This window comes from Biomphalaria glabrata, chromosome 1 (genome assembly GCF_947242115.1).
Source record: "Biomphalaria glabrata chromosome 1, xgBioGlab47.1, whole genome shotgun sequence".
NCBI lineage: Eukaryota > Metazoa > Mollusca > Gastropoda > Planorbidae > Biomphalaria > Biomphalaria glabrata.
In genome coordinates, this window is record NC_074711.1 from 89593041 (window position 1) to 89613823 (window position 20783).

At 33.7% G+C, this 20783-nt stretch overlaps 1 protein-coding gene across 5 annotated transcripts in view; it reads right to left on the reverse strand.

Annotated features, from left to right (window-relative positions):
• The window catches only part of LOC106061058 (telomerase protein component 1-like), a 39910-nt gene extending 23554 nt beyond the window's left edge, over positions 1-16356 (reverse strand). For 2 of the 5 annotated variants that reach the window (XM_056018479.1, XM_056018475.1), the window contains exons 1-22: positions 16049-16329; positions 13644-13767; positions 12480-13168; positions 11510-11644; positions 10698-10859; positions 9881-9977; positions 9293-9516; positions 9053-9183; positions 8709-8866; positions 7451-7560; positions 6781-6871; positions 6256-6420; positions 6018-6141; positions 5343-5523; positions 4611-4772; positions 4300-4365; positions 4077-4222; positions 3807-3878; positions 2345-2509; positions 1945-2121; positions 497-733; positions 194-307 (exon numbers count right to left, since the gene is read on the reverse strand). In XM_056018479.1, the coding sequence (XP_055874454.1) occupies positions 194-307; positions 497-733; positions 1945-2121; positions 2345-2509; positions 3807-3878; positions 4077-4222; positions 4300-4365; positions 4611-4772; positions 5343-5523; positions 6018-6141; positions 6256-6420; positions 6781-6871; positions 7451-7560; positions 8709-8866; positions 9053-9183; positions 9293-9516; positions 9881-9977; positions 10698-10859; positions 11510-11644; positions 12480-13168; positions 13644-13728 (3491 nt within the window). In that variant the 5' untranslated portion in view covers positions 13729-13767; positions 16049-16329. Of the gene's footprint in view, positions 1-193; positions 308-496; positions 734-1944; positions 2122-2344; positions 2510-3806; positions 3879-4076; positions 4223-4299; positions 4366-4610; positions 4773-5342; positions 5524-6017; positions 6142-6255; positions 6421-6780; positions 6872-7450; positions 7561-8708; positions 8867-9052; positions 9184-9292; positions 9517-9880; positions 9978-10697; positions 10860-11509; positions 11645-12479; positions 13169-13643; positions 13768-16048 lie in introns of all 5 variants that reach the window. The other 3 variants (XM_056018477.1, XM_056018476.1, XM_056018478.1) reach the window with 3 other exon arrangements.
• Between the last annotated feature and the right edge of the window lie 4427 nt (positions 16357-20783).

Sequence of the window (20783 nt, forward strand, 5' to 3'; positions counted from 1 at the left end):
ATATAAATTGTATATATATCAAGTATATAAAATAACAACTGATCTTAAAAAATATATATTCTTTAAGAACCAATAAAAAAAAATATAAACAAGATTTGAATATTCCAAAGCTCAAGATATAAACATTTTTAAACTAAAACTAGGAAGCAGATGAAATTTATGTTACAAAAGATAAATTATTTTAAATTATTACTTATCAAAGACTTCCAATCCACTATTTTTTATCTTTTTTTTCAAGACTGTGACTTTTGACTTGTGCAGTTCTGACTCTGACTTGAAATCATATTCAAATGCTTTGGGAATATCCCTAAGAAAACAAAGTTATTCAAAGACAGCTCATTTCACTTTAATAAAAGAAAAAAATTGATTATGAACTAAGTAAATAATAAAATCTCACTAAGTAAATAATTAAATCAATCTGCTTTTTGTCTTCAGACTTCTGTGAACTTTTTTTTTTATTACTGCAACACAGACATGCAATCAAAATGCAACCTACTTTTCAAAAGTGCTGTCTCTAAAAAAGAAAAATGCAGTGTCTCTTGCTTGTTCCACTTTGGAAAGAGCACCCAGATGAATCTCTAACTCTGTGACAGAGGCCCCAGCTGGATAACTGTGAACCCAGTCAAACTCTGGACTGTCTGGCACATAGCTGGGTGTCCAGCCATAACGCTCACCCAGTAAGCCAATGAACAAATCACACCTCAACACTTCCTTTAGGCATATATCTAGAGTTCTGTGGGGGAAAAAAAATTATGAGAACTAAATCCGTTCATGTAATTTATTTTATCAAATTTCAGCCTGCCTGTTTGTGTGGTATGTGCTCAGGACTGTCGTCTCTATACTCCAAGGTTGGAACCCTGCTCGCCTGAATCTTCCCCTAGTCAACATGAGGTTTGGGCTAGATGTCATGAATTTAATCTGAAGGAAGATCCAAAACATGTAAAAAAAAAGCCCTAGACTTGGAAGACTTTTTATACATTTCCCTTAATTACTTCACAACTAGAACAGGATTGGAGCTTTAAACAAATAAGTGTAAGACGTAAAAAGAATTTTATTTACAACCATTTAATAGTAAGTATTTTGTCTATGGCTTCTTTAATCAATGGTATTATCCATACTCTATAAACATAATTTATTTATTAAATGATATGTCAAACATTGCCAAACTATTATTTAGCCTTTAATTTAAGAACATATTGTTGTAACTCCAGTGGCGGACTGACAGGGTTAATGTGTGTGCGTCCTACTGATACACACCACTCAGGCCAATCACACAGGTCAACGGGTCAACGGCTGTCAATAGACAAGGGACAGTACTGCTAATAACATTAAGTATGATCTGTGTTGTGGTCATGTGATCAAGAGCCTTCACGGTCGAGAGACAGTGTGTTAAAAAGGACAGTTGAGTCCAGAACAGCAAAGCAGTAATGACTGTGTGGTACCTTTGAGTCTTCGAGAATGTAGCTCTACAAGCTAGAGAGACTTGTAGTGTTAGTTAGGCAGTTCTGTTAAGTACAAGAAAGCATTTCAAGTTAGTGTAGCCAATTGTGTTTATTGGCTGTTGTTTATGTATTTGTTATTAAACCACCACTTTGTTACTTGAAGCTCTTGTTGTAAAGTTCTTGTATTAGATGTGCTGTGTTGTGTAAAGTAGTGTTTGCAGAAGGCCTGATTGAGAAGATCGTAACAAGTATTATAGTACAACACATAGACTATTAACTATATGCACAGATAAAAACACAATATTCAAAATATTTAATTAAAAGATACATAGACTAACAGCAATAACATTAAGAAATATTTCTAAACTGTTAAATAGATGGGAAGATTCTTCTAGCTATCAAATAAAAATTTTAAAGGTAAACACTTTCCCAAGAATAATGTTTAACTGATAAAATAATTATTATCTCAGGATTTAAGCGTAAAACTGTGTAAAAAGTTTACCTATTATCTTTGGTGTCTTCTTCAGTCAAGCCCCAACGCAGATCAACCTCATGGATGTTTATAAAGCGTTTTTGAAATAGAGACCTCAATTCAGGAAAAATAAATCTAGTCAGTAAGTCTCTCTCCCCATGCATATCACGAAATGTGGAAGAAATAAAGACTCTGATGGTTCTCCAGCTGAAGTTTATACAGGGAAAAATTCAGATTACAGAAAAACAAACAAAATACAACTTTGTCCTATAAGGCACTAAAAAGGTAGACTAACTTGTTCAAATTAAGTGTAATGATATAAATACTATTTTTTATGTGTATGTAAATATAAACATATTTATTTCTTTTACTACTTAATCAAGTAAAATAGAAAGAAATCTAAAGCACTCTAAAATTGTGGATTTCATACCTAGGTATAGGGGGAGTAAGTTGGAAAGTATTGGCCCTGGGCAGCACAAGTGGCTTGTCTTCTTGTTGCTTGACTTTGCATTTAGACATTTGCACAAGTTGATAAGCAGCATCTATCCTGTCAACATGGTTGACCATAGCTGCATCTCCTCTCTCAGCAATGAACCTGTCATGTAAGGCATATCCACACAGCATTAGTTTATTTTGTAATGGCATTGTATACATTAAGGTCAAAAGAGAAATGTTAACAAGAATTTTGTTTATACATCGCATTCTCTAGGAATCAAAGTTTCTACACAGAATAATATATATGTTAGGGGAGTACATTACATTAGACCAGGATGGCTGCCTGGTCGTGCGGTTTGAGCGCTGAACTGTTGTTCGGATTTATCGACGGTCGAGGGTTCAAACCCTGCCCGCTCCCATCCCCCGTCGTCCTGCGGGAGGTTTGGACTAGGAAGGAAACTATCTTCAACTCTGAAGGAACATCCGAAACGTGTAAAACATTTTACAAACATTTTACAAATGAAAAGTTTTCGTTGTTTCTGCTAAAAGAACTTTCAGTTTGAAAATCTATAGAGAGAGGAGATGAGCTTGTTTCAGGGTCTAAAAAATGAGTCGGTTCAGTTTATAAGTTTGAAGCAGTTAGTAGTAGTATCCCTTTCAGCATGGCAATCTATAGGGCAGATGATGATCTATGGTCTAAGGTTTACAAGGGATCATGAAGCCAGCACAATAGCCTACCATCCTCACTTTCCCCTACTAATATCATTAGAATTGGGTGGACTTGGGGCATCTAAAAAACCCAAAGCTCAAAATCCCAGTCTTCACTAAAATTTGAACCTGGACCCCTCAGTTTGGAAGCCACGTGCTTTACCTCTCAGCAACCAGGCTCCATAATATAAATTTCAAGCTTTATGTTAACCTTTTGAACCGGCCAGCCAAATTTATCAGTCCATGCATAAAAAGCCATGCCCCATCAGCCTGATATACCTTGTCCGTAAATTAAAATGCAAAGGAAAAATATGTCATGTAGGACTGTTAGACTTAAGGTAAATGAGTGTTGTATACTATTAAACAGTGCTTTTTTTGTAAAAATTTGGTGCTGGTACTCAGTGATTAGGTGCCGGTACTCAGTAGTTGATTGCAGTAGTTGATTGCCTAACTTTTAACTACTGAAAATTAATAATATACTTTAAATACAAGAAAAGTAATAATTTTTTTCAAAATGGTGCCGGTACGCCGTAACGGTGCGTACCATCACAAAAAAAGCCCCTGCTATTTAATAATTAATTGAATTTCAAAATGAAAAGACAAGCTGTTGATACGGGTAATTGCAAGGCAAAAAAATGTTATATTGCATGAACCAGTGAACTATATGCTGAACGATTCTCAGAATGACATACTAGATCTAGAAAAGAGACATCTTCATACAATACCAACGTTGTCTTGACAAAACTTACCTGAGAATGGAGTCACTGTAACCAGAGATGTACACATCATTGTCATGCTCTGGATGGATATTCATCACAAACCTACAAAACACCGCAAGTTCATTTTTTAAGCAACAAACTAAATTGCTGTTTCTAAAACACAGAAACATTTAACTAAGTCCGACCACTTTGTTTCTATAACGTTGATATTCAACTAAGTCAGACCACTTTGTTTCTATAACGTTGATATTCAACTAAGTCAGACCACTTTATGTACAGTATGTCAAACTGATATCTTACCCTGCTTTTGAGCCTGAAAATGTCACAGAGACATACAGGAGGTCAGGGTTGACTAAGTGCCTGTAATTGCGAAGGAAATCGCCAATCAGGTGCCCTTTAGAAGTGTATGGATAGAAGTCCTCACCAAATATTAGTAGGTTGTCAATCTGGGAAAAATTATGAATTTTGTTAAATATGTACAATTTCATGGTATTAAATTTTTAAATAACATCTAACAACTTACTTGAATTCTGTCACGTAGCTTTTCTAATAGCACATCATAAGGAATTCCTTCAACCATTTCATTCTGCTAGAATAAAATACATTGAATGTCACTGCTGATGTATGCAACATAGAAATATATATTGTAAACATTCTTTATTAGGTCTAAGATTTCAAATATTTCCATTTTTAACCAAGTAAAGTTTATTTGCTCCAAGATCTTTACAGAATTAGAGGAAAGAAAAAAAATATTGTTCCAGACAATTCTATTCAACCCTATTATTTTTTCTAGTTGGTATTCTCATTTGGATTCCTAAAAAGGTGACTACTCACAGAGTTAGTTATCTGAGCCTTCAGTACAACATCCATATTGTCCAATATTGTTCCCTTTTGAAGCTCCACAATTTGAAATCCTGTTTCTGAGAAGACTAACATCTCACACTGCTCACAACTGTACTTGCACATCAGACCCATAAGGACAGAAATTTCTTTCAGCTAAAATACACACAGAGAACATTGCACTATCCCATCATGAAAGAAGTTACAGAGAACACATAAGTAGTTAATCTTGCTATAGATAGATATAAGTGTATTACTGTTCTATAATATTCAATTTACTTTAAAAGAGAATACGAATTACCCATATGATATAACATAAACTACCTAACAAACTGGACAGTATTAACTTCCTCCCCCGCAAAGAACAATCTACAATCTTCCAACTAAGAACAGGACACACACCACTATTAAATTACCACCTGAACAAAATAAACTCCACACAACTACCCCTTTGCAGACATTGCGCCCACCCCTTTGAAACCGTAAACCATATCCTCTTTGAATGCCCCTCCCTAATCCACCTTAGGCAGACCCTACTTCCACTACAGCCCAACATAACCAACACCCTGTACGGCAGTGCTGAACAACTGAAGAAAACAGCACACTTTTTTTCCTTGGCACAGTCTGCAAAAGAGCTCACAGCTCAGCAGCAATAAAGCTGGCTAGAAGAAGAAGAAGAAGAATAACATAAACTAAATAGTTTTTACTGATCTAAAATAGTATTACTGTTCTTGGCTTTCCTAAGCCTTTAGCACTACTGCATGGTTGGTCCATGTTCTCTCCGATATCACACAATAAAACAGTCCACCCTTTGATGGGCTGAACATTATGGACTGTTGCAACTTTAACCGCTGTGTCAAGAGATTTCTTGTACCTCTGAAGTAAGTTTTTGTCGTAGGGAACTTCTCTGTGAACACAATGAATCAAGTCTCTCAATCCCATCAAGTAAAACAAAATGCTGCATAAAATGTACCACTATAAAATTACATAATAAAAATGACTTCATGTAATCAACATATCATGAAAATATTTTTGAAAGTGAAAATTATTACATAATAAAAAATGACTTCATGTAATCAACATATCATGAAAATATTTTTGAAAGTGAAAATTATTACATAATAAAAAATGACTTCATGTAATCAACATATCATGAAAATATTTTTGAAAGTGAAAATTATTACATAATAAAAAATGACTTCATGTAATCAACATATCATGAAAATATTTTTGAAAGTGAAAATTATTACATAATAAAAAATGACTTCATGTAATCAACATATCATGAAAATATTTCTGAAAGTGAAAATTATTACATAATAAAAAATGACTTCATGTAATCAACATATCATATGAAAATATTTTTTAAAGTGGAGAAATTAATTTGTAAGCTTAATTTACTTAATGCCTTCTTTAGCTTCCTTTTTCATTTTCTTCAGCAGCCACCAAGGGAACTCATCACCAGACTTGGAGGAGGAACCTCTCCCTCTTGCACCCCCTCTTTTAGAGGTTTTTAGAACTCGACCTAATTAAATATTTCATAACAGAGAAATAATTTTAATTTACTTTCAAGTCCAGTCTCAACAATTTTAGTTCATAAAAACAATCTTAGCTTAAGGTTAAATATTCGTACACTAACCTCGCACAACTCCCAAGCCACCACGACCTGAGCCGCCACCACGACCACGACCTGAGCCACGACCACGTAGGCCCCTACCTCTCGTACCACCTCTGCTTGAAGAAGAAAAGCCCCCTACCGCTTCAGTTGATGCTTGGGCTTCTGCAGCTTGAATGATTTCTCTCTCTGTGATATAAAAAATTATTTTGTAAAAACAACACAAGTTTGGTAACTAAAGCATTACATTGCTTTTGATTATTTTTTTCTCTTTTCTATACCAGGTGAGAAAAAATAGCTTTATTGATACTAGAGCAGAAGTTAGGATTAAAATATAATAATGATTATAGCATATATGTCAAAACATTAAAAAAAATAGGCCTATTTATCTAAGAACACTAAAAAAAATGGTCTTTTTATTTAAGTTGATTGTTATTATACATGTAAACGCTAATCAACCATAAAATTTTCAAGCTATTCTAGTTAAATTTTTTGAACACTACAAACCATTGACCTACATGAGGACATTTTAAGAGCTATTTTACTTACGATTGTTCTCATATGCTTCCTCCAGTTCTGTCAGCACAAAATAGGCAGAGAAAAATCTAAAGGGAAACTGTTTACTATTGACAACAGATTTCTGAGAAACAAAAACATTTTATGAATGTAGTTATCTTTCACAATGAGATCTTTCAAAGAACATTTAGTTAGTGTACATGCCCTTAATATGTATTCTCACAATTATATTGCATTAAAAATATCCAGTTATCAATACTATCAAATTTTATTGGAATTGATTCACACTAGAATCTAAAACATGCCCATCAATAGATGAATATGCCCATCAATAGATGATCATGCCCATCAATAGATGATCCCAATGTTCCAACAAACTATGATACAGATTAAAGTGGTGAACACGTAAAGCTCTGAGACCAAGAGGACAATGCATTAGGCTTTTTTTGTTGTCAATAGTGAATAATCAATGCTTCAAATTAGAAGATTATGGAGGAGTACAGCATCATGATAAACACATGTTAAGAAATATCTTAGAGCTAAATAAGCACAAATTTTAAATATTTATAACCCTAGGTTCTAAATGAGTGTTAACTGAAAACTCACAGTTGTGGAGCTAAGTTTTCAATTTAAAACAAAAAAAAAAAAGGGAGATATTGTCTACATAACAAAAAGGCTAAAATATGAAAGAAATTATAAATACTTGATCACAAAGACGTTTGAGAACAAAGTTGTGATGTTTGGATGAGATGCCAGCCTTGATCAGGTTTCTCAAATTTCTCAACATGGCCATATAAGGAAGTTTTTTGTGATCTTAATGACGGAAGAAAAACAAAAGGTATGTTTTCATACGTATTCAAATATAACCCTATTGCAATCAAATAAAAGTATACACAGTTGATTCAGGCTTATTGTACCTAATAATGATAAAAATATTTTTGGATCAAATAACCAGCAGGTTCTGGATCCTAATTCAGGTATCTAAAAAATTATTGGGAATCTGATCTTTCTTTAAGTTAGTTTAATAGAACCTTTAAATTACGTTTTTTGAGTGACAGATGTGTAACTTATTGAGCAAAAAAATATATGTAATATTTAAGACAAGACCAGACACTGCTTTTCATAAGAAATTAATGTTTTAATTAAAAATAAAATAAAACCTAGATGTAAAACTACATTAAGTGGGAAGAGGACATATTTTTTGTAGTATCTGGTGATTTCACATTCATCATTCTAGTCAAGGACTACAATAATTTTTTTGAGTCTATAATTTCAATTTTAAAGTATGATCCCCAATAGTGGTCTATCTTGCTAATCTGTTGGTCAGTCTAGCTAATCTAATGATCTGTTTAAGGCTAATAATTAAGAAAGTAGCTAGCAAAAGAAAGATAAATTGGTCTGACCACAACAAGAAATAAAAAGCAGTGATCTTTAATTAAAGCAGCTCTTTCCCATACCATGTAAGTTTCAAAGATATGTGAAATAAACCAGAAAATCAAAAATCTAATTGAAAATATCTTTACAAGCATTTTCTAACTATATATAGTTTCTAACTATATATAGTTAGATACCTGAATTAGGATCCAGAACCTGCTGGTGGGAAGCGTGGTCGAGAGGCCAAGTGCGCTTGAACTTGGCTTGGCTACCTAGAAGGGGGCTCGAGGTTCGACACCCGACTTGGGCAGAGTTGTGTTTACTGAGCGCCTAAAGGGAGCACCGAAAACCAACTCCTAGATACCCCCTGCCCCAACTGGTCCACAAATGAGATTGGACCAAAAGCGCTCTGAGCATGCTATAAGCATGAAAGTAGCACTATATAAAAAGCTATAATATATAGTAATGAAAGAGCATGGCCATTAATCATTTTCTATCACATCTGGAAATGTCATATTACAGTTCACTGGAACCACGTAAAACAAGGAAAATCCAGTGATGGTTATCAATAGACTTTAGAAAGTTACCTATTAAATCCTCCCATGTTTTGGCTTTGTTGCCTTTCAAAGAGACTTGAGTTTCCCAAGTCTCTGGGATGGGTAGCTTCATCCGTTTTCCAGCTCTTTCCTCTTCCCAGGTACCTGGCAGGCGGCTTTTATAGAATTCTTCCATGGTGTTGGGATATCTAAAAGTGACATTAAAGACATGCACAAGCAAAGTAAGCCTTATGAATTAGTTTTTATTTTCAGTACATATTACAATGCGAAACAATATTCATAACATCAATTTACTTCAATGTTCAAGACATCAATTTAGCTCAATCTTTTAATATCAGTTGAGCCCAAAACAAAGCAATAGCTATGTCACCTACTTTTTTCCAATGATACACATGACATGCTCAACAGGTTCTCTGATATGAAGTTTTCTAATGAGTTGTTTGATAGTAAACTTTTGTTTCCTTAACTCCTCAAAACTTTCTGTATCATCATACAAAACATTGAGCTGAAGAAAAAAACAGAAATGTATATTTGAGGAAATGAATTTTTAAAAAATTAATAAATATGAGTTCTAGATTTCATGTAAGTAGTTAAAAAAAAATTGATAAACTAACATGTCTCAATGCTGATGTTCCTTCATCTTCTGAATCACTTGAATCACTATCAAAAAAGCCCCGCTTTTTATGCTTTCCTTTTCTGTCTCCACGGCGATGATCCATCTCTGATTTTTGCTGTTCTTTGGATTGTTTCTGATTTTTATTTTTACTTTTAGTTTGATCCTCAAGTTTTTTGGCTTTAGATTTTTTTTTCTTTCCAGAACTTTCTTTGTTGTACTTGGCTTAATTCAATTACAAAAAAAAAAAGCGTTCATATTTCACAGTAAAAACATATAATGGAATGGCTTTGACATTTCAGAAGTACAAATCAATTTTTTAATATACATAATTTCTTTCTGAAACATTTCTTTCTTAAGTGTTCTAAAAACAATAGACTTCTAAGATTTACAGTAGCAGACTACAACAAGATCTAAAAATTGGTTTGTTTTGTTAAAGGTTTTAATAAATCAAGTCAAAATTAAGCTTAATTTTAGATTTTGTTTTTGAGTGAATTATAATTTTATAACAATAGTGTAACCAATTCAACAACTAGTATAAATATTACTTTTATTCTAAATAAAATTTAGCATAATAAGGATAACTCACCCAGTTGATATTTATCAAACTCAGGAAATTTTGAAATCATTGCTTTTCTAAGGGCAGCAGGGAGAGCACCTGGTTTCAAAGTTTTATCTACTAGAGTCTGAAAATTCATAATTTAATATTTATAAAAAAAACATATTTGCAATTATCATTCTGGTGCAATAAAATATTAATAGTTCTGGTATAATAAAATGTTAATATCTATTCTTCTGGTAAAACAAAACAAAAAATATAGGCAACATTGGCAAAAGCTTGAGTAACACTGATAGTATAGTGAAGTCAATGTGCACTAAATGTTAGCTTTGAGTGTCTATAAAAGCTGATGTACTATTTCATTCATACAAGAAATATGTTTAGTCAAATGTAATTTGTTTCACAAAGTGTTCAGATTTTCTTTGAGATTTTAACATCTAGGATTACGGCATGAAACAGATAAGTATACGGCTACTCTATCCCTGTGGATTCAAGACAGCTTTGCCAGTATCCATCAGACTGTATTAAAAAAAAAAAAAACAGAGGAAGATCATACTGCTTACTGAAAGTTCATCAATGTTATCCTTCTTCTTCTTCTTCTAGCCAGCTTTATTGCTGCTGAGCTGTGAGCGCTTTTGCAGACTGTGCCAAGGAAAAAAAGTGTGCTGTTTTCTTCAGCTGTTCAGCACTGCCGTAAAGGGTGTTGGTTATGTTGGGCTGTAGTGGAAGTAGGGTCTGCCTAAGGTGGATTAGGGAGGGGCATTCAAAGACGATATGGTTAACGGTTTCAAAGGGGTGGGCGCAATGTCTGCAAAGGGGTAGTTATTACCCAAGATGAAAACGTTACCTGAAATAGTTCAGCCACCTCAATCCAGTCAGAGGGCAGAGCTACAGAGATGCAAAAATATTTCTTTACAAACACCCTGCAGGAGGTATCGCTTGCTGCTAAGGCTAGTAGAAAGTTTGAAGTGGTTCTTATGTTTAACTCCTTCCTAGAGTAGAGCGCCACCTAGTAGACAATTTTTCAACATCACCAAGAATGACCTTTACTTTTTTTAAGTTTATAAGAAAATATTTGATGAAAAACGTCGTACAACAAAATAGATATAAATTATGAAATTAATTAACGATCCTGGTCATAACATGTTGATAAACTTCAGCACAATACATAATACAAATATAATTCCAGAATTGAGAAGATAGAATAAGCAAATTAAAATACTTGACTAGACTGGATATCTTATTATCAATTTTATATATAATATACTGAGAATGGACCATAGTGCAGTGATAATGCTAGCATGAATGATGCACTATATAAATGCGTTTTTTTTTTTAAAGACTTCTTTAAAGAGGTAAAATGTCAGGTACATAATATTCTAAATGTTATTAAGTCATCTTTATTAGTCTCACACGGTTACTACTTGTAAACAGTATGACTATACCACAGTAAGAAAAAAAAAGAAGAAAACTTGGTATCCAGCCTTGGTTCTACTTCCTGCTCAAAATATGTCTACAAGTCTAAAAAAAAAGAACTTTTATTTCTGTACTTATAAAACTTTTTTAATTTTTTCCAGTCTAAAACTTACCATTAGGTGACTGATAGATATAAAAATAGATTCCCAACTATGTTAAATAAAAAAATTCTCTAATACTTACTTTTAAGATGAACTCTGGATCATAAGGAATAACTGCAAGGGCTTGAGCCGTAATTTGTTCCCTTGTTTTATCCCATGGGATGGCAAAGTTTGGCTGAGAGATAAGGGATCCACTGACACAGTTTATCAGTCCTCTCTAAAAAAAATTGTTACAAAATGTCATAAAGATAGTCAGAAAAAACTTTCCAAAGCAGTATTGCCTAATGGCTAGCGGTCTGGTACTTAGACAAGTGGGTTGCAGCCTAGAACTTGGCCAATGTGTGGCTGCCTGTACTGGGCTAATGGGTTATAGACTTGTACTGGGTGTTAGGGTTTGGTGCTGGACTAAGCCAAAAGAAATGGATTCTGGGTTGCTTGTCTTCTTTTACTTTGAAACATATTCAACCTCAGGGTTGGCACCCATAAAAGAAATAATAAATGTGTATCTTTTTTTCTTACATTTTTTTTATTTTTTTTTAGTGTAAGCTAGAAAGACAAACTCTAAAATAATATGTGAAATTGAGAAATATTTTTTAAAATGTACTTCATATGCTGTTGGATACTATAAGAGATCTGTATCAAGAGAGGAACATACATAAGTTTATTAAAAAAAGCAATACATTGAAGTCTACAGAGTGCAGCTACTCAATATGAAAATGAAAAGAATCCTAAGTAGCCAGGGAAGAAAAATCATTGGTAAAAAGAGTTACAAACAGTAAATTAATTCAATATTCATATAGTATTTTACTTGTTCAATGAACATGAACTTTTCACTAAGTAGGCATGGCCTAATTTAGTATCATTCTGATTGGTAGACATAGATCATGACATGCTTTAAAATCTCAAGCAGATGGATTAAAATTGATCATAAAATTATTCAAATAAGACATTAAGAACACAGCCCTGGAATCAATGATGTAAATTTAATTTCTTTCTTAAAGATGAGGGAATATATAAATATCTATCTATCATGGTTTTTAAAGAAAACTTACCTTGATTCCTGTTATGTCAACCAGAGATTTCCCCACAGAGTGAGTTAGTCGCATGTCTTTAGTTGGAAGAACAAACTGAGGTAATTCAAACTCCATAAACTCATCTTCTTTCTCATATTTGATATAGTAGTCAGGAGCTTCTACTGCATATTGCTTGAGTGACTGACTCATTACTTCTCCTGATCTTGACACTAATTTGACTTTCTTCTCTGTTTGCAAAGAGCTGCCTAAAAGTCTTTTTTTGGACAAACTTTTTTTATCATTGCTTTCAGGCATCAATTTTGTCTCCTTAAAATGCGATACTTCTGACACACTATGAGATGGTTGAGGACATTCTTTAACAGAAGCCAATGTCAACTTCTTCAAGCCAGATTCCAGATGTGGAGGTTTGGAAAGTGGTGAGCGCTTAGCCTCAGTATTTACTGTTTTTTGGGAACTAAGCAAAGGTTTGTCACTGCTTAAAGGACTGAGAGTGCTACATGTACTTAAAAGTGGATTGTTTAGACTAGTTGTCAACAATGCTGATGAGCCAGTTGTTAGCAGTTTTAAGCTTCCAGTTGATAGTAAAGTTGAGGATCCTGTTGCTAGCAATTTTGATGAATTAGTAGACAGCAAACTCTGGTTTTCAGTTTTGAATGTCCTGGTACTTGTGTCAAATTTCGCTAGAAGACTTTGACCTGTTAATAGACCTTTAAAATAGAAATAATAAAATGTATTTTTAGAATCAATCATTAGACCAAGCAAGGTATCAAAACTGCACAGGCAGCTAAAAGAAAGTTAAAAACAAATATTTAAACCTAAAAATGCCAAAAACTGAGAAAATTGTGACAATATGACAATGGAGTGCAAAATTAATTACATTTCTGCTATTGTGCTAGTTACAAACAAGAATCATAAAAGCCATACAAATAAAGAAATGTTTTCTATACAAATATCATAGATTAACATTAGAAAACAGAATATTATGAAGACAATCAAAACTAAAAATAAAAAGCTTCTAGAAACAATGCAGGTTTTTGTTCCTTCCTCTGCCTGCAAGCAAGTCCACATTCAAAGATCATGAAGTAGCTTATTGACATCATACAACTACAGCTATACAATACAATAATTATTAGGATTACAAAAGTAAAAAAAAAAATATTTTTTTTTATTTCAAATACTTACTTGAGGTAAGGGAAAGGCCTCCACTAGTGATGTCATTTTTACTCTTTTTATCCAATAAAGGATTTAGATTTTTATTCACACTCATTGTGAGTTGTTTTCCGTCTGACTCTCTCAATTAGAATGACTGTTTAAAAAAAAATACACTGTCAAAAGCATAATAAATCACATCTACATCATTTTTGAATTATCTGTTTAAAAAACGTATTTTGGATGTTCTTTCAGATTTGAAAATTATTGCATCATAGCCCAAGCCTCCAACTGAATAGTGGACAGGGTTCAAACCCAGAACTATCAAGATGACAGTCCAGAACATATAGCAGCCAACCAAGCACCCATTAGGGACTTTTATCTGGCAAACATGACAAACTTCCATATATATATATATATATATATATATATATATATATATATATATATATATATATATATATATATATATATATATATATATATATATATATATATCCAAAATAAGGTATACTATATGTTGTTTCATTGATTATTTTTCTGTTCTTCTGTGGTAGAACTATTTGTTCTATGGTTTCATTTCTTTTTTTACTTTGTTTTCATAAGCAATCAGTTGTCAAAAATATGGTTCATTCTCCATTCTGGATTTACATTCTTCTGTGCTTTCTTGTATAGTCTTGGTAAAGTAGGAACATTCTTTTGTCCATCCTGAAATTTTTAAAATGTAGAATTTTTTTATTGTCAGTCGTATCATGATTCATTGCCTATTTATTTGTGTTGTCAGCCTGTTCAGATTTATTTGATTCACTCTGTTTGTTTGTTTTTTTTTTGCTTCTTCTTTTTCTCTGCACTGATCTTGTAAAGACTGTGTTGCATTCTTGACTTCGTTTTTATCCTGTCGCCAGGGTGAAAGATCAGCTCTTCACTGGCACTCCCCCCCCCCTTAAGGAGACCCCCATCAACAAGGTAATCATTTATTCACACCAGTTTTCATGAGCCATCAACATAAGTTCCTCCCCTTATACAAAGGCTGGGCCAATGAGGTATGTACTACCAGCATCCATAAAAACTTCTGACTAGACCTAGGTAAAACTCTAAAAAATTTCATTTTTGTAACTATAGTCGTCATTGTGTGGTCAGATTTCATTTTTCTTTTGGTTTCTTGTAGCTTGTGGTTGATATCTTCTTGTTTGTTTTCATTCAATTTGTTTCTTGAGTTGTTCTTTTTCTGCAATTATTTGCACAGTGACCTCCAAGATGACAGTAACTGCATTGTATATCTTTGGTTTTGCATTGTGATGCATAGTGTTCTTTGAAGTAGTAGTTTGAGCATGTTGGCATGTTTTCATTCTAGAGAATCATGATATCCTGGCTTCTTTTGAATAGCAAACAAAACTGTGTTCTGCTGACGTTTTAATTGGGTTGTTGAGAAATGATGATATCCATCCATCTGTCAAACCATATGGTTATATTTAAAATTAATATTTGTGGATATTCTTCTAGTTAAGAATTCGTACTGTTGAATTTCTTTCTGTATGCATCTTGCGTAGCTACATATTGTCGCAGTAGTGCTTCCTTGATGACACTATTATATTTGTCTAGCTCAGAATTTAAGTTTTAAGTTTATTAAATTAAAACTGCAGTAAAGTCTAAGGATGAAGAGTGGAGAGCAAAATAAAAAATAAAAAAAAGAATGATGCCACTGAATTGTGACTGAAATGTTAGATCTAGAACTGCATAATTTTTAAAAAATAAATCTAATCTAACTAGATCTAGAATATTGAATTATTTAATAATATTACACATGAAATCATAGGGTGTAATTTGAAGTCATGTCTATAGTAGGGGCCTATATAAAATAAGATAGTTACTGATACAGAAATCTAGTTATAGTAGATATCTTACCACCGGTTTTCAGAAGACTAAAGATCTAGATTTAGTAAAAGTAAAAGTAAAGTCAATCGACTTGAAATTTAATCATGGTTACTGGTAAAATCTAAATATCTCATATTCATAATGATAATAGATCTAATCTAATCTAGATCTAAATAATTCTAAATGATTGACACTCACAGTTGAAGTCACACACACTGTTTTCACTGGCTACAACATATATTACATAGATTAGAACTAGATTTTACTAGATTAACTAGTATTACTAGATGATAGATCTAATAATCTAGACTAGTGACTAGAGTAGAGTCTATTTAAAAGTATTTTAAGTTATTTTAACTATTAATAAGAATTAATTCTAGATCTAGAAATAATCTAGATTATTATTATAACATTATTTTATATCTAGTCTAGGTAGTATAAGCGACACTAGATCTATAACTTAACAACTCAGATAAGACACAAGTTATCACAAGTTTAAAACTTTAAATTAATGAAGGACCAAGGTACATTCATCATTCAGTAACATTCATATTCATAGTTACATTGCAACTTGTTACACAAGAGACTTGAGTCCTGAGTTGACTTGTGTCACTTCACTATCACTAGACTACACTTACACTTACACTAACTGTGACTAACTTGACTAACACTGTCTACAGTAACAAGTGTATAATTTCTACTGCTTCAATACAAGTACAAAGCTTGCCCCAAGATTTTTTAGATCTAGAATAGCTCTAAACCTGTGATCTACATAGATCTAACACTTTTACTAACAGGGTTAACCACTCAGTCCACTGGAGTCTGGATCATGGTCTGGATCGAGAAGAATAAAAATAGTAACTGAATCATAACAAAGCCCAGAACCTATATAATATATATATATGTACCGTAACCAAAGACACAGCATAATGTATATGGGTCTGTGCACCAAACATAATCCAAGGTTCTCAGATCTTTACAGTGAAGGCCGGCTGGCCTGATGCTGGTAAAGCAGAAAAAAAAAAAAGGGTGGGGGTGGGGAGGAGGTCTTCTTACCGTAAAAGTTAGATCTTCATATGGTTTATGTAGACTTTAATTATATGTAGGCCTAGATATATGTGTATATTTTACTTTCCTTTAAAAAAAAATACGTCCTAGGTCCTAATAATATATAAACATTAACAGGCAGTAACGTCAAGTTGGTAGTGCTTATATTTCTTAAGATAACAACAACACGGTATTGGTTCACCGGACAATAATAATTCACCAAATAATGGCTCACTAACACTAGGTTCACAAAGCTCTGAAAATTGTCATTTTATAAAGTAGATTATCTTATCTTATATGATACAGACGTTACTTCAAAAAAGATGATTACGTCCTACGCGTCATGCATTTAGTCATGCATGTTAACCAATGACCTAAACTCCGCCAAGTCACTGGTTTTCCTGGCTAGTTCAGGCAACCCATTCCATGCTCTAATAGCGCTAGGGAAGAAGGAGCTTTTGTACAAATTTGTCCTAGCATAATGAACGAGAAATGTGCCCTTATCTTTGTGTCTTTCTGAGTATTTTATTAAATTTTGTATTTGAAGATTATGGATCTTGTAAAGGTTAAAAGTCATTTTATAAACTATGGATCTTATTAAATAATGTTATGTCATTAGTGATTTTATAAGATAAGATTATTGTATACCTAGTAGGCCCTAACAGATTGCCCTATCGTTCATATCTTCTTATCTTATGAAATACAGACGTTACTTCAAAAAAAAAAAACAAGGTTACAAAGACAGTCTTGATGGAAACACAAACTCAAAATCGGCCGCCGAAGTGGTCTGTAGAATATTTGTATTACACAAATAACAAACTTGTGTTTAAGAGGGAAGACATATATATAGGCCCTATTAGGAACCCCATTTATTGCGTAAACACAAGCGGTGTTGCACTGACGTACATCAACGTATTAGTGTGCAAATGTACATATAATATACCAATATGTTACATATCTCTTCTTTAATTCAGAAAATCTATTTATCAGAATAACTTACAAACGAGTCAACTAAAAAGTCAATTCACAAATCAAGTCTCTTGAGTTTGTTAACTATTTTGCCTTAGCGTGTTACGTAATTTAAGGTTCACGTGGTCTAGAGGTGTTAGAAGAAGCAGTGTGTAGTGGCGGCTCTACATCTAGCGTATTTTGTAATCTTGGACACTCTAGATCTCGTGGTTCTAGTTGTTCTGAGATGTCATCTGGAAAGTCATAATTATTGTCAAATCTGTTTGCGTTCTCGGAAGACTTTCTGATGTGTTTCCTGCTTCTTCTGTAGACCTGATTTCCACTTTTGAGATTATAAGATCTAGGCTTAGATTGTTTCGAAACTATTGTTCCTGGTTTCCACTTAAGTTGCATTCTGACTGCCGTTCCGTCTTGTAGTGGATTATGACTCATAACTCCTTTCCTCTTGTCATAATAATATTTCTGAGACTGTTTCTCGGAGTCAAAGTGTTTCTTCACCACCTTGAGATCTGGTGTCTTAGGTGTGAGTATTTCCTCGCTCAAAGGTAACAAATTTCTGGGTCGGCGTCCGATGAGTAATTGTGCTGGCGACAAATTAATATTAGTCAGTGGAGAAGTTCTGTAGTCTAATAGCGACAGATATTTGTCTTCGCTTTTCTTCCACAGTTTCTTCACTGTCTGTATAGCTCTTTCAGACTCACCATTTGAACTCTGAAAGTGAGGACTCGACATTTCATGCTCTATTCCGTATGATTTACAGAAGTTCAGGAATTCCCTTGAAGCGAACTGTGACCCGCTTTCTGACCTTAACCTTCTAGGTATTCCCTGGCATGCGAATATACTCTTCATTGCTTCGATGATATCTGGTGTAGTTTCCTGTGACAGTTCTTTGACATCAATAAACTTTGAGAAGTGATCAACTAGAAGCACATACTTTTTCCCCTCAAAATTAAACAGATCACACCCTACCATGCTGTATGGAAGGTCTGTTGTCTTGGTAGGTATTAGCGGTTCTGACACATTTTGATTCTGATGTTCAGCACACCTGCTACAATCCCTAACTGTCACTTCAATGTCTGAGTTCATGCCTGGCCAAAACATGACTTCTCTGGCTCTCTGCTTACACTTGACTATTCCTAAGTGAGACTTGTGAATCAGATTTAGCATGTATTTACGTAAGATTGGTGGCATGACTATTCTCAGACCTTTGTATATAATACCATCCGAAGTTGATAACTGGTCTCTTGAATCCTAATATGGCCTGATTTCAATTGGGGCCTCGCTTCTTTTGTCTGGCCAACCAGTCATAATTACTTCCCGAAGCATTGAAAGTTCTTTGCTTGTACAGTCTTGAATTCCACTGTATTTCGAATCACTTACAGAGATCACATGCACTGAACATCTGTAAATTCACCTGTCTGTATTTGGTATATGTGCACGAGAAAGTGTATCGGTGATAAACATTTCTTTGCCTTTTCTGTAACATACTTTCAGATCATACCACTGTAGTCTTATTAGCATCATCTGTATTCTCATTGGTGCTGACAATAGAGGTTTCTTGAAGATTTGCTCCAGAGGTTTATGATCATTATAAACTGCTACTTCTTTACCAAATATGTAGCAGTGAAATTTGCTTGTACTATACACAATTGAAAGCATTTCCTTCTCAATTTGAGCAGATCTTGTTTCTGCATCCGTGAGAGCTCTTGATGCGTATGCAATTATACGACCTCCCAGTCCATCTTACTTGCATCACATTCTATCTCTAGTTCTTGTTGACATCATAATATGCTAAAACTGGAGGGTTTGTACAAAGATGTTTCAATTCTTCAAAACTCTTGTTTTGTTCATGATTCCATTGAAATTCTACATCATCTTTTAGAGGCTTTTGTATTGGACTTAGATTATGAATAAATTTTCTAGGTACTGAAATAAACCTAGAAATCTTCTGATTCCATCTTTATCTTGAGGAGCTGGCATGTCAATAATTGCCTTTATCTTTGCTGGATCAGGTTCTAAACCGTTCTCTGACAAGATATGGCCAATATAAGGTACTCTGTTTTGCCTTATCTTGCACTTGTCATAGTTCAGCTTTAGATTGTACTCCGTTGCTCTTTGCATGACTTGTTTCAAAATGTGATCATGATGCTCAACATCTTTACCAGCTACTAGAATGTCGTCTATGATGACATATGCTCCTTCAATACCTTGAAGCATTTCATCCATAATTCTCTGGTAAATTTCTGGCGCTGATTTAATTCCAAAAGGTAATCGTAACCATCTATAAAAATCTTCCCAGAGGAGTGTTGAAAGTTGTGAGAAATGAAGATTTAAAAAGTTTAAAAATAAATATTTAAATCTAAAATTGACTTGGCATCGAGAACTGAGAATATCTTCGAATCTGTAATATTCGTGATCACATCTTCAATAGTTTTCATAGGGTGATGTTCCCAAATGATTGCTTTATTGAGATCTTTTGGATAAATACATATTCTAACTTTGTTATTCCTGAACGAAACAACCATGGAGCTAACCCATTCAGTAGGTTCATGTATTGGAGTAATAAATCCATCAGCTTGCATTTCTTTAAGTTTTTCTTCCACTTTATTGCGTAGCGATGCTGCTAAGCGACGTGGTGGATGGATAACTCCTTTAGCATTTTCCTGTAACTGAATCTTGTATTCTCCTGGCAGTGTTCCAGTTTTTTTTTTCAGCATTTCAGGAAATTATCTATATAACTCGTCTTCTGCCTTGGATTCTATGCTGTCTATCCGTTGTAGTAGTCCTAAACATTCTGCTGACACCACTCAAAATGTTCTCTTGGCTAATGTCTACTACCTCAAATCTTGCTTTCACCTCTTGGATATTATTTTTCAAAGGTAGCACTACTGCTTTTACAGTCTTAATAACACGATTAGTGTAATATTTGAGTGACTTTGCTGAATACACAAGTTTTACCTTAAATTGACTTTGAGCTTTTCAAACTCTGACTTGACAAGAATGTTACACCTTGCACCAGTGTCAATACGAAAAATTAAAGTCTAGCCATGCACGACTAGTTTTACAGTCCACTTGTCTTCAACGACATTGATGTTCTCAATATTACCCTTTTTATACTGGCTACTTGCAGTGATAATAGGTATAATATTTTCATCACTGTAGCTGTCATCTTCAACCAGATTAACGTTGCGACTTTTTCTACACATTTGAAACCAGTGTTTTTTCTTCTTGCAGAAATTGCATGTGGTTCCTATTGATGGACATTTTCCTTTTTCGTGGTTC